This window comes from Agelaius phoeniceus, chromosome 1, assembly GCF_051311805.1.
Source record: "Agelaius phoeniceus isolate bAgePho1 chromosome 1, bAgePho1.hap1, whole genome shotgun sequence".
Lineage (NCBI taxonomy): Eukaryota > Metazoa > Chordata > Aves > Passeriformes > Icteridae > Agelaius > Agelaius phoeniceus.
In genome coordinates this window covers 53,497,501-53,517,194 of record NC_135265.1, presented here as the reverse complement: position 1 = coordinate 53,517,194, position 19,694 = coordinate 53,497,501, and the positions used below count along the sequence as shown (strand labels likewise).

The window sequence follows — 19,694 nt, the reverse complement described above, 5'->3', positions numbered from 1 at the left end:
TGTATGACTATGGCACTAATCACTGACTAGAGGAACCTGTGAGATGATGTGCATGCGTAACACACTGCTGCTGAATGCATCCTCCTGCACAGCTTAGTCTCCTCAATTGTTGTGCGTTATCTAAGACAGCCAGAATGTGTATTGAAGTTTATCTAGTGTTATTTCTGTCACTGAAATGTTGATATGGTTGGGGCTTTTGTTTGAGTGTTTGCTTCTATATTTTCCTCTCTTATTAATCATCTAAATGACTTGAATTCTGTGAAGAGGAAGAGTTCAGTGAGCAGCCATGTATGTCATAGGGCATTAGGTTCTTCCACTTTCATGAGGATGTATCCTTTCTGTTTAAAGTTCTGCACTTCACAGTAGCCAGTGAGAGCCTCAGGCGCGAGCAGTTCTGCTGGGGAGGCATTTGAGCCTCTGTGCAAATTAAGCAGTGCTGTAATTGCTGAGGAAAGACATGAAGTCTCTTGATGATGACAACTGAGAATCTTTGAGGATGTGTCCAACAGCACTTCTTTCACCTCTGTCAAGCTGCAAGCTTGGTGGTTTTCTACATGCATATCGATTCACAAAATGTGATGAAGAATCACAGGAAGACTCTGGTGAAGAGTAATCCTTGAATGTCCTAGTTTATGAAAACTGTTCACAAGCTGACATTTCATATGACAATCATTTGAATTTTGCAGCTATTGCATCAGGTAAGTACGTCATCAGAAGTATTTGGCAGTGTCTTTTATTACTCTGAAAAAAAAGAAAACCAACAAACTAAATGAAATTAAATATCCCCCCACCCCGCCAAAGCCGATGCAGGTTATGGTGGGAATGCATATTTTGCTCAAGTGAAAAGGCTTAAGAGGAAGGGCATGTTTAATAGCTAAAGGGGCATGAAAAAGATTGAGAATAGGGTTTGTTTTAGTAAAGCACAGTGCATAATACCTGTTTTAACTTATGAGCAAAACTGTATTTTACTTGGGCATCAGAAAGAATGTATTTGCAGAATTTTAAAATTCATCTGTGGTGATGATTTTCCTAAGTTTTAAATGAATGGATCTCTCACTGCTAGCTAAGACACTGCTAGTGTCTTTAACAAATCTGGACCCTTACACACATTACCACAGGAGATCCTGGAGGTTGTGTTAAGTACATTCCTGCCTCCAAGAATCCTGCAATGAATTGGTAGCTGATGTAGCAGCAGGAAGAAAACAAATTACTTGCTTCAGCATATTCAACTGACTGGGATGCTTTGTTTCCTCAGGGTGGTCTTGTGGTTAAGGTAAGGGAGTCTTGGTCCTCAGTTTGTGTGGACAGCTGTATTCAGGTGTACCAAAGTTATGTCAAACACCTGTCACAAAGCACTCTCTATTAGATACATCATCTATCTTTTATTGACAAAATTCCTTAACTGCAGCTTTGGTTCAGTTTCTACCACTCTCCTATATGTATGGAGGGAAAAAAGCATTTTCTAAATTGGAAAAAGTCTTTCCTCAATTCCTTGCCCCACCTCCCCTCTCCTCATCCTGTGTGGAAAGCATGTAGAACTAAGTTTATAACAAAATTTCTGGCTGGACACTTCTTTCTCCTTTATTGCCATTATTAGAAAAAAATTAGTTTCTGTTTTAATCTAGCATGGATTACTTCAGGGAAATCAAGCCAGATGCACAATTTAGTGTATGGCAATCAGCAGTAGGTACCTGTAAGGGCATTTACTTGTCCTTCTAGATAAGGCTGTTGAGTTGCAATGTAGGCATTGGAGATAAGTGACAGTATTTCTAAGCAGTTTGAAGACTTGATGGGTACAAGGAGTGTAGGACCCTGCCAAATCCTTGGGGAGGTGTAAGCACTATTTAGAAGTGTTTAAGTATCTAATTTCTTCAATTTATTTTCCCTGTATATGCTCTATATAGTAAACAGAGTGAAGTCATGCTCCTGTTGGTATTTCAGAGCACCGTTTTCTCTCCCTTAACTGTACAACCAATACAGAAAAGTGCTCAAATCTCAATGCAGGCTATAAAAACTTGAAAGAAAATATAGAAACATAGCCAAAAAAAAAAGTTATAACACAATCAAAATAAGGTCCCAGTTACAAAATATCTTAGTGCTCTAGTATGTGGTAGCTCCTCTGCAAGTAATTTCTGATTTTGAAAAAGTCTTCTCTAGATGAGACACAGAACAGCATGCAAAAAACCTTTTGCTTTGGATTTAGTCCTTCATTAGGGAAGAGGGTTGTTATCAATCCACCACTTAAAAGAATCATCTCCGGTGTGAGTTTTACATTATGTTTAGTCTATCAGGGACCACTATAACACATGTGCTTTTTGTAGTATGCTGTGTATTTACATGAAGACACACAGCAATATTTTATTCTTTAATTAGAGTTTATCACATATTTTCAATAAAAAGAGTTATTTATGGGAAAAAGATGCATTGATTTTTCTACACCGAACGTTATTACTGTACAGTTGTTACCTGGGGTTTATTTAGTACTCAACAGACAAAAACTTTTCAGATATCCTTTTGTAGTGTAATTCTGGAGCAAAAATAAACAACAACAACAAATAAGCTATAGGAATTACTTCTTATAAGGCAGCACATATTGGCAGAACCTACACTGACAGCTATTTCCCAGACAAAGGCATTTCCCCATATCCAAAATAAAGCATTTTGCAATCCCTTTTCTTTAATCTGTGCCTTATATATTTGCACTGCCTTTAATGCTAGTGATAACCAAAGTATGTAAAGAATGTGCTTTGAACTATGCAGTTTTTCTTACATGTTTGTCTGGTAGGCAGAAGAGCCAACAGATCCACCAAAATCATTGGGTGGAAAAGGGATGGTGGTTATCCAGCCTGCCAGCAGGAAGGAAACCCTGGCTCTTCCTGAAGACTCTCAAATGTGTGCTGGTGGTCCCAGCAATGGCTGCAAGATATGGGAGAGTGATTGGAGGAGAGGTGGAGCTGTGAACCAGAGCCCTGGCTCTCCTAATGTCTTTTTAATTAGAGTATATAAATATTGGCTGTGATTGCAGTTACATCTTAATGGAGAAATTAAGAAACAGATTAATTTTTGGCACGATTCTCTCTTCCTGTTTATGTGTGTCTCTATTTCCAGCATCAGTTTAATTGAAGGAACAATTCTCTGTACTTGCTTATTATCTGCCAGACATGTAAAGGAATAACTATACATTTGGAAAAACACAAGGGTGCTTAAGGGCACCACCAGAAATCGAGACATGCTTTAAAAACCAGCACAACTGACCAATATTATTGTCCAGGTTATTAGGAAGGGAGCACTTAATAGGAAATTTGATAATGATTGTCATTCAGCCCGCGATATCACTTAACTGAAAGGTTGTGAAGGTGGTGCTTTCCATCTAACTTCAAGTATTTAGAAGGGACAGAAGTTGTTTCAAGGCCTGTTGAATTTAACAACCTAGGCCTCATTTTCCATTGCATCCAAGACATGCAGATGAGGCCTAGGCTGAATTCACTTTTGTCCTGATCATACCTACTGCACAAGCTATTATCCATACTGGATAAGATTGATGACATTGGAAACTATGTGTGCCTTCAGAGTTTCAATGCCAGTTTAAAATTTCTGGTTGCTGTACTGGCTGTTGTCAGCAAAAACCTCAAGAACTTTTAAAAAATCTGAAATAAAAAGCGTTATAATTTCTTTTGGTAAAATGCAAATATGCTTATAACTTCCAGGTTTTCCATGCTGGGAACCTACATTGTTTCCATAGTGTTTTGCAGCTTTGCTCTTGCATGATGTGTGGATATACTTTGGTTTTGACAGGCACAAATATTTTGATTTTACTGGGAAATTCAAATATGTTCTCAAAATGTGGCCCATCTCTTTAAGGCAGATAAACTGGCTGAAAAAATCCATTATTTTTTGAGCCTCTATATGATAAAAGTCTAATTAAAGTCAATTAATGTTTAATTTTATTAATATTAAACCATTTACAGAACTAGTTGCATAGTGAAAAAAATTATTCTACAATACACCAAGAAAGCTCTGTCAAATACATTATCTCTGACTCTTTATGTGACTATATACTTTAATTGAATTGGGAATTTAAAAATGAAAAATATAAATGAGATTTTTTTTGTACTTTGCATTTCAAATTAGTCCATTTTTCATGACACTGAGTTTTCACCTCTATTAATTTCTTTGGTTCTTGTAGAAAAATTATGCACTTGATGCCTCATTCAAAGTAGGAGAAAAAATTCACACCAGTTTTACTAGTAAGCTGGAAATCTGTCTCAAAATCCATACAGAAAATATAAGCATATTTTGTTTAATTTGTAACTAAAATTTTCCACAAGGATGAGAACACGCTGAACTCTGTATGACAAAATACTAATTAGGAAGAAGGGAGCTGGAGAGGGAGTAGTGTTGTGTTGCATATTTGATCAGGTCCTGTTCCCACTAAAGTCACTTTGATTAGATTTATGTTGTGTGTTTCTAATGGCCTTTGAAATACCATAACACCTATTTCTGCAGACTTCTACACAGGAGGAAATTCCCTCGTGTGAGTAATCAATTCAGTCTGTGGAGGCTATGTAGAATGTTTTTATAGCTTACCTTCCTGGAATGATCAGACTCCTTGTTGCCCTTTCTGTCTGTCGGTCTCTTCCCTAATTACTTCTGAAGCCATTGGCTAATTTCAAGTGAAACAGAAAGGAGTCTTTGAGATAATTAGGTTTCTACAGGCCTCAGGGGCTGGGAAGAGGAGAGAGACTCAAGGTTGGGACTGGAGGAAGGACAGGTTGAGTCATTTGTCACCTGCTTAAGCAGATGGCAAAATCTCTGGGATTATCATTTCCTTTGCCTTAGGTGGGTTTTTTGCATTGAAATGGACAGGAAAAAGCTGGGACTGTAATAAAGGTTTGGTGATGATGAAGGATAGAGCTCTGCAGGAAAACAGCTGTATTAATTCCACTGCTAACAGGGCTGCTTCTTTTTATTTCCAGGAATACTTTTGGAATCAGACCTGAACGTTTTTAATGCAAACATTTAGCCTCTGGTTAAACATTAGAAAAAGGTTAGAAAAACAGCAATCAGTTTATCACTAATACTGAGAGAAACAGTACCAGAATAGTATGTAGCTATTAAGCTAATGTGTTACAAGCGATAAATTTGTTAAATTAGTGTCTTTGTCTGTTTGCAGGTCTTTTACTGTGGTGGGCTCACCCTGACTGGACATCAGGTGCCCACCAGAGTTGCTCTGTTATTCCCCTCCTCAATTGGACAAGGGGAGAGAAAATAAAACAAAAGCTTGTGTGTTAAGAGCAGGGAGAGATCACTCACCCATTACTGTCAAGGGAAAGTCAGACTTGACTCAGAGAAATTAAATTCTGAGCAATCAAATCAGAGTAGGGTAATGAGAAATAAAACCAAATCTTAAAAACACCTTCTCCCCCTGGGGTTGTGACCAGTTCTTCACATGTTTTTTCTGCCACTCCTTCCTCCCCGGGGGGATGACTCCATACCTTGCTCCAGCAAGGGGTCACCTGTGGGGTCCTTCCCACAGAAGACAGTTCTCCAAACTTCTCCAGTGTGAATTCTTCCCACAATCTGCAGTTCCTGCCAGAAAACCTGCTACAGTGGTGGGCTTTTCTCTCCATGCATCTTCAGTTCCTGCCAGGAGCCTGTTCCAGAGTGGCTGTCCCATGGGGTCACAGCCTCCCTCAGGCATCCATCTGCTTTGGCTTGGGGTTCTTCTTGGGCTGCAGGTGGATCTCTTCTTCACTGTGGACCTCCAAGAGTTTCTGGGACACAGCTTCCTCACCATGGTCTGCATCCCAGGCTTCAGGGCAATCTCTGCTCTGATGCTTGAAGAACTTACTTCCCTTCCTTCAGTGATCATGGGGTTTCCGTAATTGTTTGACACACATTTTTTCACCCCTCTTGTTGAAATGTTTTACCTGTCTTAACAATGTTATCCCAGAGGTGCTACCACCATCATTGATGGGCTTGGCCTTGGCCAGAGGTGGACCCCTCTTGGAGCCAGCTGGCAATGTCTCCATGGGACATTGAGGAAGCCTCTGGCAGCTGCTCACAGAAGTTGCCCCTGTAGTTCCCTGCTGCCAAAACTTGGTCACACAAACCCAATGTATGCACACAAATGAATCCCTACACTGTTTTGAAACCCCTCAGGGAAGTGCCTGTTCACTGGTCAAGTTTTAATGTCACTGACATTCCAGTTTTACTGCTTAGGGTTAAATTGAATAGTATTTCATCTAACAAGTAATATCATCAATTTAAAGTAGCATCTGTAGACCAAAGCATATTTCATTGATTTGTGCACAAAATTGGTCAGCAGGAAGTTCTTGTTGTCCATAGGAGAACAGAACTGAGTCCCATTCCAAGACACCCAAGCAGGCCATGGCTGCTTGTGTGGCCACAGCCTTGTTGTAGGGCGATATTTGTGTCTCAGTCTTTATTCTGGAACTCAGGTTTAAGGCCTGCAGACCTCAACAGTTTTCCAGCTTGCTTACTTGTGCAGCCTTCTATAAATACTAATTAATGAAACTGTAGACTTTCATTGCAATGCCCTGAAACCTCATCCTTGATGAATTTAGGACCCTTCCTTGACAGAATTGTTACCAAAAAAATGGGTTAAAAAAATTTCTCCTTTGGGCCTTACTTTAAGTGCAGTATTAAAAACTGTAATCACTTTTCTTCTGCGAGGATTCAATGGCAGCAAAAAAGTGTTAAATCTAACTAATGGTTCTCATTAAAATTAAATGAAACTATTGTTTGAACCTTCATTCAGAACCATTTTCATGGTTTTTTGTCTGTGAACGAGTGAAATAGAATACTTCCCATCACCTCTGGAGATGTTCTTCTGTGGAAGCTCTCACAAGATGTTTTGAACATGGGACTAGAAACCCTTTTGAACTGGAGTAAAAGAGGAAAGAAGTAAATTAACACCCCGAGCAGTAACATAAGCAGATGTACAGGCCTCTACATATGTGTGATACCCCATAGTAATATTTAATTTTTGTGTTTGCGGTGTTCTGGCACTGGCAGCCAACTCAGTATGGGTGGAGTTCAGCAATCATACAGTCACCACAGGGGTTGCTCATCTCTATGTGCAACTCCAGAATTTTTGGAGATTGTAGTCACAGGGCTTGTCTCTCTTTTATGTTTCTATTTGGTTGGTGGAACCTGGACCAGTTTTCTCTTCTTTATCTGCTTGAACTAGACTGATCCAGTTGTTATGGGTGGTTTCTGCTTTGAAAATCTGCTTTATACCTGTAATTGTTTCCCATGGGGAAACTACCAGGCTGCATTTCATCTAGCATTGGCTCGCATATTCCCAGGAAACCTTAGATATGTGGCTTAGATTTGTCTTACGGTGATCTAGATGAAAACAGAGTCCCTGAACACAGCTTATCTCATGTAGGAGTTTTTTGGCCACCACATGTTCTTTTTTGTAAAATCTGAATCTTGTTCCTCAACTAGAGATTGTAATACCAGAACTACTACTTTTCTCTAGTCATAGTTTCCCCAGTTTTTTTGCTTTCTTATGAATACAGTTATAGTATCAGCTTATTAAGATTTATACAATAAAAACATAAACAACTTTAAATAATGATGAAGCAGTAAGTAGCAGTCTGGTTTGAAAATACTTGTCATAGTTTTTCCTCTCCAGAAACAGAAAAATCTCACCCTTTAAACTATGCCTTGTAGGTTTAAAATCACTAGTATTAAGTTTTTAATTATATCAGAATTATTTTCAAGAATAAAATATTTGATCTGTGCCATTATTTAGCATTGGTCAGTTTTTCTTTACCATTCCTCAGTGCAAATTAGGAAATCTTGATCCTCAAAATATTGGTCATAATAGATGTTTCTTTAAAAACAACAAATTTCAGGTATTTTGTTGTCACAGTCTCCCTGAAAGTGTAGATACATGAAGAGAGAATCTGTTAAGAATAAGCATACTTAAATGGGGAATTCAAACTCTTGGTACTTCCAAGAAGTTTTAATTCTGTCATTTTCACTGACATCCAGTGATATCAGATGGAATATGTGCCATTAAGATGACTATGCTTCAGTGTCTCATGTTCCAGTTTTCTTTAGAAAAAATGAAAAATGTTTATTCTTATAATTGCATAGGAAAAAACCCAGATATCATGGTCTAAAACTAATTATGTCTTAAATTAATACTAACCTATCAAATCACATGTTTGTTTTTAGGTTTCGAGATTGCATTCTAAAAGTACTTGCTGTGATCTGTATTTCAAAATGCAACTTGCTGCTCTACGTGTTTTGTGATGTGTCTTACAACAGAGTAGGTTGTCCATGGATGAAAACATGTGAAGTGTTTTAGTTAAAATATGAACTCTTTATTTTCCCGGTCTGGATTAGTCCTTGTTAGCTACAGCTGTTGACAGCTATACAGGTTTTCCTTTGCTTTACAAAGTCACTTTGTTCCCCATTGAAATCAAGGGAATTCTGCCTTTAACTTTGTTGTAAGCAGGATCAAGCACACTCAACTGGATGGCATTTCTGTAGTTTTCTGGAGGTGATATGGTAATAACAGGAGCTCTGTAGCCAATTAATTTGAAAATGTCAGGGAATATTTCAGGCCTCATTGAAAGGGAGATGATGGAACTGGGGGCACGCTCTGAAGCTGGTTGAAAGACTGGTTTATTGCAATGGTTTGTTGTTGTTTGTAGATCAAAGGAATGGTTGATACAGGCATTAATACTCGACAGCCTGCTAATGGTACCTACCTGCCTCACTGCCTGAGGAGGCTAAGAGACTGACACTTCAAAACACTTACACTCTTAAAGAAATACAGATGGAGGTAAAGAAGCATGACAGTCTAGCAGGAGTGAATGAAACAGGACATTTTTCTGCACATTTAAATTGTGCAGAAACAGGACATTTTTTATGTTCTCTTTGCTGTGGAGTGGGGGTCAGCCAAAGAACCATGAGTGAAAAGAGCTCCTTCCAGCCCTCCTGAGTTTTGTATGTTTATTGTCTTCATGAGTTAATCCAGTGTCTGTCTTATAGTTGGTACAGCAAGTGATGCTCTGTGTCCTGTCCCTTCCTACCTACAAGTGTTGGAACAGTGGTACTGACAAGTGAGAAAGGGGAGATAGGCCTTGAGAATAAAAAGGGATGAGGAAGAGAAGAAGGTGCATGGTCACCTGGAATATGGCTATGGCATGGGCTGTGATGTGAGAGACATGGCACAGAGGAACAGGGTCATTGCCAAAGCTTGGCAGTGGGAGGGAGGAGGGAAATGCACACAGCTCTTTTAGGCGATGGCACTCAGAGTCAACAAAAGTTTTTCAGGTGATGGTGATAAATGTCTTGTGGTGTGTATGGATGCACTTGTGCTGCACAGGAGTATCTAGGCAAAAAGAGAAGGATGGATGGTGGGAATGCTACATGCATAGATCTGCAGGATAAATTCTTTGATACATACACACATGAACCTTTCATTTGCAAAGATATGTACTTATGTCTGAAAGGAGGTTAATATTAAAAACTTCTGTTTTGATATCTGTGCTTAGTTTTTTTCAGTGCCTCTTTCCTGTGTGTATATTTCATGCATAATAAGCTATGCCTGACACCTGTGTAATACATTAGACAACTCTTTTCTTCCTGTGTCTGGTAGCAGTATGGACTAGAGATATGACACAAGGCTTGTTTTCTAGTAAAACAGTTGTCTAAGTGGAAGGTGTAATGCATTCTTCATGGTAGAGAATAGTAGAATTTTTATAACTCTCATGTAACATGAGAAATTAAGAGTGCTTTCCACAAAAAAAGAAAGACTCCTCCAGTCACTGAACTTTGGGGAAGAGATACGGGAAATCTTGGACTGCTTCTGAGCAATGACTGAGAAATTGCTGTACCTGACAGTTCTGGGAAACAGTGTACATTACTGGGTATCTTTCTGCAACTCATACTTACTCTACATCATTTCATTGTTAGTCTCTTAAATTGTGCAGAATGTCTTCACGGCTTTTCCTGTAAACCTCTGCAACGTTTACTGGTACTACATTTTTTAAAAGAGGTATACATAGATTGCATATACTATACTAAGTATTTTATTTTCTGTGCTCTTTCTTTGGATGTACCCTCTAGTCTGCAATTTTATAGTTGTCTAGAAAATCAGACTATTCTTAAGTAATCAGGTAGTAATTTAGTTTTGTTGTTTAATTTCCCTTATGATTCTATTTTGCATCCATTAATGTACTTAGAATACACATTTTCTGCTGCCCTCAGGAGTGCTTTGTCCACTTACCTTTATATAATACAAAATTTTACAGCTTGAGAGGTCTGACTCCTTCCTACCTAACCTAATATGTCTGACCTAGGATCCCAACAGTCACTGACTCCTTAAAAAGGGATAAAGAGAGATGGAGCTGAATTCTGTCTGGGAAAGCCTTACCTGGGTCTCAGTCATTTTCATGAGTATCCTGTCCCTTCCCTCTGAGTACTCAGGGAGTCTTGCATTCCTAAATTGGGTGGCTTAAGTACTCAGAATTTGAGCTGAATGAATCTGTATGCATTGATCTTTTTCATGGAAAAGTACTTGAAGAACCAAAGTTATAAGATGGTTATAAAAATCCATCAGGTAAGCGATGTCTGTTATTATGTGCTGTGCAGAACATAAAACAGGACATCCAGCATGGGCAGGGCTTCTCAGTAGGAGTATCAGGGATCACCTCACAGAAGAGCAGCAGTGGTTTTAGCCTGTAACAAAGAAGAGCATCCCTGTTCTTAACCTCGTCCTTCCTGAAAGCCCCTTGGATTAATAACCATTCCTGGGAGGCCAGCAGAGTCCCATTTTGCAGTGGACCTCATAAATGTGGCAGTGATTCTTGAAAAGTTCAATGTGGGACATGCAGGGTTTTTGAGACAGCCCTCTTCTTAAAGTGATGCTTAGTTTACTTTAAAAGGTGGATTAAACCAATAGTGGTTCCTGCTACAGAATTGTTTGGATTTTTCCCTGCTGTGATTGTTGTCCATAAATATTGTTATTGGGTTTGAAATGATGAAGAATAGAGGTTTTTAGTCTTTGGCACCACAGTCATAAGGACTTGTGTATCTTGAATCTGGCATAGTCCACACTGGCCTTTGTGGACCTGAGGATGCTTGGTAGGAAAGGGTGTGTTGTGCAATGTACAAATGCTTCATCTTGTACCTGTTGAGAGGTAGTCACTGTCCTTCCTCTGTCTGGTACTGCTGCAGACTTCTCTGTCTGCTTCTGGTGGTTAAAACCAACCAAGTAAAAGATATAAATGTCCTATTATGTGCATCATAAAGCATGAACAAAGGTGAGCATTGTGGACTTTGGAATATTTGTCTGTAGCATATGAGCAGATCCTAAGCTTATTTCTTTCATTTTGAAGTGTGAAAAAAAACTGAGTGAAGCTGTGTAATGTTATCTTGATTAAAGATGTTATCCTGTTGACCCTTTTCTAATTCTCTTATAATTATCTTTTTGAGATTTTATATTCAGGCCATATTGCATATTTACCTGTTCTTGTGTACTTGAATATGTCCTTTAAAAATGTTGGCAGTGTTTTCAGATCTTTTTTCTGTAACGGGTAAGTCTGATGACTGTTTCTCATCCCCTGCTGTGCTAAACTGCTGAGACAAGACTGTTTTTGCGGCTACCATTTTAACAGAAAATAAGAAATTAATTTTGTACTTAGTTGCATTCCACTGCAGAAACTTCCTAGTGCTTTATGTGGAGAACTCTGAGTGGAATGTCACTGACTCAGTGGAAATGTCTTGAACATAAGATTGTTAATTGCTCTTAGTTACACACAAAGTGGAGAAATTTGGGGTCAACTCATGTAAAACTGGGAAAATGTCTTTTTTGCTGTTGTTTTTCAGAAGATTGTTTGGTTTATATACTTACAGGAGTACAAATCTTAATGTGATGCGTGTGTCTTTTAGCACACTCTCTTGGATTCATCAGACATTAGTCTTTTGTAGTACTTTCACACAGAGAAGAAAAATCCACATTATTAATATTCTTCCTTTTTCTGAACCCAAAGAATTTCCCTCCAATCATTGCCCCATATTCCAGCTTCTATCTTCTTGTCCCCAGGAGATTGTTTAAGTGCTTTCAGAATATATGGACTGCTCTTGTTTGTTTGCTCTGTAGATGATAGGAGTACCCTCATTACTGTGCTGTCACTTTTTTCTGCCTTATGACTAATAGGTCGGCATCAGGAATCAATCCCACTCACCAGCACCAAACCTTGCTGTGCTGACCTTCAGGCCAGCTCTTTCATTGTGATTCTAATTTGTGCACCGATTTGCACATCACTGAAGCAAAGTTAAATGTAAGAGGATACATTAAAATCCAGTACAGCTGGACTGGAAAGGCACAAAGGTCAGAAAATGGAAAAATGAACTGCCTGATAACATCCATTTGCCCTGCTGCTGATGTATAATGGCTTTGATTTTTGATTAGTGGTCATTATAGGCATGTATACACACACACACATATATATATATATACACATATATATATATATAGTGCCATAGGTGTGCAATATTGAGACAAATGCTCTTGAAGTTCTCTAGTTTTCTATGGCATGCAGTCCTCTGAAATGTTTTCAGCTTGCCCAAGAGCAGCAGTTTCATCTATGTGCTCTGTTATATTCAGAAAAGGGTGCAGGGAAAAGGGTGTCAGTAGACCATGTAAGCCTGCACCTCCCTTGGGCTATTAAACAATTCCTTTGAAGTGCCAAGAAGCCATTCCTGTACCTCTAAAATAAATGGACCAATGCTACGAAATTCTCGGTGCTCTCCAAATCGTTTGGCTTCCTGGCATTCTCCAATCCCTAGTTTCATGACTTTTGTATTGGGTTTTATGTTTACAGCAAGTCAAATACTGGATTGTATGGAGAAGACTTTGCATAGCATTGTTCACTCTACACCCTTGTTTACTGGATTTGGCTGTAGTATAAGCTATGCTTTAAAAATCCTTTTGTTTTTAAGCATTGTATTAACAATTCTTCCAAAATTCAAATGTCCAAAGGGATGTTTTCTTCATGGGATAATAAAGAAATAATTGAGATAGGTGGCAGTAGGTTGATGGGAGGTCGTTATGATAGCTGAATCTGTAGCCTTGATTACAGCTTACTTGTGAACTGTATTCTTTCTTACCTCTGCATTGCCTTGCATTTTGTGTAGTCAATTGTACAGTGCCTGCAGTAATGGAAAATGCAAATGTTCTCGTGGTTGAATTTGCTGTGCAGGTACCATGTGCTGTGTTGAAGACTGTCCCCAGGCAGAAAGGAGGAAATGAGAATACTTCATTTGCCTTTTCCTGCCTCTGAGTTTGATGGAAGGATAGTGTAGTTTCCCTGAAAGCAGCTGAGTGGCTGTGGCTAAGGGGCCCTCAGGGCTGTGGGTGGGGAGAGCAGATGGGGAAGAGATGCCTCTAGAGCAGGCCTGCAGTGGATGTGAAGATGAGAAGGTTCCTGGGAAGAGCAAGAAGCAGATCCTGCAATAAGTATTCAGGGCTATGGAAAGTGGGAGAGTTTGCTCTGAGGAAAGTCTTCACATTGCTGAGTTGAGAGCAAGGCTGGAGGGAAAAGTCCTGCCCTGTAAGGAGCAGCAGAAAGATTCATGATCATATACTTTTGTTTTCACCCAGTTCTGTTACTCTTCCATGCAACAGAGTTGGATTTCCTGTCCTTCAGAACTTACTCAATTTTAATTTAAGCTCTAATAAAACAGTTTTACATGCTGAAAGCCCTTTCAGCAGCCCCACCTTCAAGTGAAAAGTCTTCCTCAAAGCTCTGGCTTGCAGATTCCCATCACATCATCTTTTGATGACTGTAGGCACTGTTGTTTTCCTACTTGTCTTTCTGGCCCAGCCTCAGGATTTTGCCTTGGGTTTTCATACCTGGGCTATGACTAGGTTTTCTAAATCTTTTTAGGTTTTCTCTCATCCAGCTTATCAAATCTTACATACAGGCTGTCACCACCTTACTTACTGTTCTGTTAGTACAGTATCCTTGTTGACACATTCTCTTGCCTTCTTGAAAGCTGGTCCAAAGAGTTCTGATGAGGTAATTTATCACTTTCACCAGACTGCCCTAATTTTTTACTTTTAAATCAGTCTTAGCTCCTTGTTGTCTTTAAAAAAAACCACGTAAGCCTTGCAAATGACAGCTGAAAGCTTATCAGGAGAGCCTTAATTTCTGGTGGAGCAACCAAGAGACTGACTCCACATCTGATTTGCCTATGATCTCAGGCTTGACTACTGGCATATAAAATTTTCAGATGGATAAATGCTCTGTGTCTCAAGCTCCCCATCACAGAAATCTGTCTCATTGTCTTTCTCATCAGTTGCCCTTGAAATTTGGTGATGCTTGCAGACATCTGAGTGACTACTTTGAGCCTGCTGTCATGGTGGCTAATATTGTCACCTTGTTCACTTCAATTACTTCATCTGCCAGGGCTCCAGTGATGGGTTGTGTTTCAATAATAGTCTGTCTCTGGTATGAGCAGTGAAAGTCCATTGTACCCCCATAGTGACCTGCACAAATCCATCTTCCAGCTATCAGAGGTAAATTATATCAGTCCAAGTTTCTGGAAGAAAGCTCTTAATTGTCTGAACAGAGAACAGAGCTGGATCCTTGCAGATGTTTAGCTGAGATCTATCTCTTTTTGTTAAAGCATCATGGACTTTTCTAGCATGATTTAAAATAATCCCAAAGGGGAAAAAAAAAGAAAAAAAAAAAAAAGGAAAAATCCCTAACATTAAACCCTACAGACTTCCAGGGGATGCTTCCATGGCAGCTCTAAATCCTGTGGTGAAATTCAGCTAGCAATAGTGGTGTGAAACCTCTCAGCCAGAGGATTCTTCTTGTCTCAAAGAGGGAGACAAGTACCATTGATGGTACATTTTTTTCAGGCAGTGAAGGAAAAGGCCCTGGTGACAACAGCTCTGTGCTTTCCGAATGCCTAACAGCAGCTGGGAAAGGAGAGAGGTGTGAGTGAGAAAGGGAGAAAATGTGGGAAGAAACTGTGACTTTTTTTCTTGGTATTTACTGATTACAGGTTTTCTATGTTTATATTTTTGAAGGCTGTTTTCTTTACAGTCAGATCTCATCTGTCATTTCCTTTAGGCTGCTCCTTCCTACTTTCCCTGATAGTAATGAAGTTGGATTTATATAGGAGGAAAAAAAAAACCTTCAGTTAATTTTTCTGGTGTTTGCATTGGATGGACTAAGTGAGATAAATAAGAGGCAATCCTCCAAATACCTGATTTTGGTTAGGACTTTCATGTAGCTGGTAGATCTTTAGAGACAAAGCTTTCCAGGGCTCTTTGAAAATCAGCGGCGAGGAGAGTGAGTGGGAAAGTGAAGCCTGGGGGTCATTTTCTGCAGAGCGTCCCTAGATAGGAACTCCCTTGCCAGGACCGACTGTAGAAGCAGTTGTAGAATGACTGTTTTGAGGCAGGAATGAAGAGGTGTTTCTTGACAACCAACATTTGGTCTTTCTTTGTCCTTGCTTTATAATTTACACTCCGTATTAGAAATGACTATTCAGGGTAGTGTGTGTAGTGTACACACCTCTGCAAGAGGATGGAGTAAACACTAATTTCACACCCCTAAAAGAGACATTTAAAAAATATGTTATGTATCCATGATGGATCAGAGTGCTTTCACAAGACATCAAGAGGATGTCTTTGCAGTTTTTTAAGCTGTCTCACCATGGCTGGGACTCTATCACCAGGGCTTGGGGGCTTTAGATAATTGCATAGAAAACATGAAAAGCTGGTAATAAAATGTGGAATAAGTATCGTACCTAACCTCTTTTCTACTTACTCATATAGCCATGCTTGTATTTTGATGCCATTATTTAATCCAGATAATTATGTTTGACTATTTCATTCATTTGGTTTTTTTTTTTCAGTTTGGGGATTTTCTGGAAATACTAAATACTGGATTTATGGAGAATTTGGCCTTCTGGGTTGCTTTAAAATTATGCCATTTGTTCCATTGGCATCAACATATAGGAAAACAGGAACTTACAGAATTCAAACAGAGCGATAAATATACCATTTTTATTAAAACTGCTTAACCTCATGCTGGAGCTGAAAAAAAAATGTTTAAGTCTAATTTAATTTTAAGGTATGCAGTTAATTAATACTCTACATCTATTAACATTCAAAAATGAAAGTATCTGCAGGACCACTACTCCCTGGAGTAATTTGTCACCAGAAATAAAAAGTCTGCCTTTGAACTGAAGTAGCTTTTGGGTAGTGCAGTGAGCAAAGGAACCCATGTTAATGATACAGATTAATCCAAAGAGTGAACTTCAAGTTCATTACATTGATATCTCACAATTATAAAACCAATTCTAGTTATGTCAGATACTGTTGTGACAGCCAGTGCCTTCTTTGCCAAGTGACAGAAACTACCAACAATTTTAATTTACTGACTAAAGTGTGATAGTTTGTGTGCCTGCTTGTGCATCCCAGATTAGAAAATGTTCACAGCATGTTTCTTGATGAAAAAAAAAGATGCATTTTCTGTTTACATGGAATTTTGGTCTTTATACTGTGAACTCTCTTCACAAAGAATGTGTGAATAAATGCAAGAAAAGAAGCAGCAAAAAAAGACAGGATGAGATGCACAGCAAATGCAACACAATGCCCTTCCCTTCCCTTCCCTTCCCTTCCCTTCCCTTCCCTTCCCTTCCCTTCCCTTCCCTTCCCTTCCCTTCCCTTCCCTTCCCTTCCCTTCCCTTCCCTTCCCTTCCCTTCCCTTCCCTTCCCTTCCCTTCCCTTCCCTTCCCTTCCCTTCCCTTCCCTCTACCTCTATTAGAGGAAAAAATACCTTTTGCATTATTAGCTTCAGTCTTGCAGCACCTCCTATAACATGTGGCATTCCTACCAGAGCTATTTTTGCTTATAAACCCTGTTTAATGCACTGAGGATTTGGGTCAGTGGATTTTAAGCGTTGTCAGGCAATGTTTGCAAAGTGCCAGCATATTCTAGGGGTGCCAGCTGAATTTTTTGCTCTCTGTACAATTTTTGTGCAACAGAATCCTAAGATACAATAATAGGTTGCTTAATTATGCCCCCCAAAACAGTATTAATAAAGAAAATATTTATGTTTTTTTCAGGACTTGCTATTCTTCTGTGCTACTATAGCCTTGATAAAGCTGGCATTAAATAACTGCTCGGCTGGACAATGGAGCTGTGATTTTCTGCCACTTAATTTGTTTGAGTTCAAAAGGACGATTTGACTTCTGATCATGTGAAAAGCATTTCATTGCATACTGGAAAGCTGTCTGGTTTTGTATCTAACAGACTTGACAGCATGGTTGGCAACAGACGGATAATGGAAGGCTAATGAATAATGAAAAGCTGAGTGATTGAAATAGCAGAGCTGTAGGGAGAGAAGAGGGAAAGCTGGATGGAAAATGGAAAAACAGTAGACAGAAGTCAGGAGTAAATAGTATTTTGATCACTATCAGAGAATGTCTTCACATCAGAATTTAACCCAGTCATAACATAAGCATTCTCCATCTGCCATCTCACAAAAGCTCTTAACTCATGCACCAAGACATGTTTTGTGCAAGTCACTTAGCTTGCCTTGAGGGAGGGTAGGTTGAAATAAATATATTTTTCAACTCCTAGGATGATGACTACTCTTCAGTAACCTTCTCAATTGTCATTAATTGTCTGGTGCATTCATAAATTCCTACCTGAGCAGGGAGTGCTTAATATCTCACAATCTGCTGCAAAAACCAGATGAGAGCTGTAGCATTGGAAGCTATCAGCTGTACAGAGGGACATTGTAACACTTACTTTGTATTTATACTTCTGTGAAGACAGAACTTCTCTGTTTTTGTAGCAGGGTTAACTCTGTTTTCATGGTACTCACTCTGCAGATACCTAGCAGGGAGGAGCAGCTCTTACTCGCTGCTAACTGGTCTCTCCAGATGAAATATGGTCTCTGGAGTTGTGGTATTCACATGCCCTCTGAACAGAGAGAAGGTGTGAGACAAGCAGAGAAGAAGGAAAACACAATTCTTATCTCGCTTGCTGTGCCTGTGTTGTGCTAAAGTAGAATGCAATATGGAGATTGTTTACCCAAAGTGAGGATGTTTTGTTCCCTTGGCCTATCAGGGCCAAGAAGTGTGTGTGTCGGACTGTCACGGGACAATCAGGAGAGAATGAGAGATGAGTGCAGTGTGAGCAGTTGTGAGCAAGAGTGAGTGCAGGGCAGATTCAGTTTAGATATTAATATGTATAATAAAGTAATTCTTTAGCCTTCTGATGATGGAGTCAGATGTATCATTTTCTCTCCTCTTTGTCCGAGTCGCCTTTGATTTACAATATGGAGTAACTGTGCCTTGAGAAGGATTCTGCAAATGTAGCAGGAATTACTGGGGCTAACACTTAACTCCAGATGTCACGAGTGAGAAGACTATCTCATGTCGTCAAAAGAGGGGGGCTCTCTGGCAGTCGTGGTGTTTGTGTCTGGATATGTGAATTAACATGGAGGAAGCTAGCTCTTATTAATTTCCTTGCACTGCCAAGCTCAGCTGTGGCTGAGGTTGGTGGTGCAAGGCTTGCTTTTACATTTGCTTTCATGATAAGAGTTACAGAGTAGGAGTTGAGTTAGAACTGTTCTTGCTGCCTCTTTTTGTGTCTCTTTTTTTGCGATGATAAATGGAAAAAGATCTTTTACTTTCTTGCTGTAACCTACTACTTTACCTGAGCTCTGATGTCACTGAAAAATTAGTAACACTGTAAACACTATCCTTTCTTTTTTTCTGCACAGAATCTGTACCAAAACAGGTTCCTGGGCCTGGCAGCCATGGCGTCTCCATCTAGGAACTCACAAAATCGGCGCCGGTGCAAAGAGCCTCTCAGATACAGCTACAACCCTGACCAGTTCCATAACATGGACATCAGGAACAATTCCCATGAGACGGTCACCATTCCTAGGTCTACTAGTGACACAGACCTGGTCACCTCAGACAGCCGCTCCACCCTGATGGTCAGCAGCTCCTACTACTCCATTGGGCATTCGCAGGACCTGGTGATATACTGGGATATAAAAGAGGAAGTGGATGCAGGGGACTGGATTGGCATGTATCTCATAGGTAAGTCCCTGTTACCCCTTCCCCTTTGGGTTCCTTGCTGCTTTTTGTAGATGTAGGCATTAGGGTAATGTGGGTTAATGATAGTAGTGAGCTGATACAGCTCCCTTAAGTGTAGTCTTAAAGTGTGTTTATATATAACAAGAATTTTTTCTGCTCCTTTCTGTATTACTGGTTGCAAGCCTTGTGCTCACTTTTTCTTCAACAAAGATAGAAAAAGGCTTTCTGTTGATGGTTTCTTGACATTTCAAGATAAATTAATTTTAAAGCCATTTGGATGTTGGGAAAATACCTCCTGTATCAAGACAGTATAATATTTTCAGGGTTTCCTCTTGAGATTCCTTGAGTAATCTGTGACAGATGAGAGGTTTTACAAGTCAAGAATATGAATCATTTAAAAACCTTGTGAGAATGCCTTTTTCTCCATAGCCACAGGATATTTTGATATTCTAGACTGAGACAGTTTGAAATTGTCCCAGAAAGTTTTGCTTTTTGTTTTTTTCCTTTTATTGTGTATTGGAAGCTATATTGAGCAATGTACATTAGCATATTTTTGGCAACTCCATCTA

At 39.4% G+C, this 19,694-nt stretch overlaps 1 protein-coding gene across 10 annotated transcripts in view; it reads left to right on the top strand.

Moving 5' to 3' along the window:
- The window catches only part of HECW1 (HECT, C2 and WW domain containing E3 ubiquitin protein ligase 1), a 252,330-nt gene that overhangs the window by 67,922 nt on the left and 164,714 nt on the right, over positions 1-19,694 (top strand). For all 10 annotated transcript variants that reach the window (XM_077179006.1, XM_054655134.2, XM_054655124.2 and 7 more), the window contains one exon: positions 18,804-19,128. In XM_077179006.1, the coding sequence (XP_077035121.1) occupies positions 18,804-19,128 (325 nt within the window). The remainder of the gene's footprint in view (positions 1-18,803; positions 19,129-19,694) is intronic.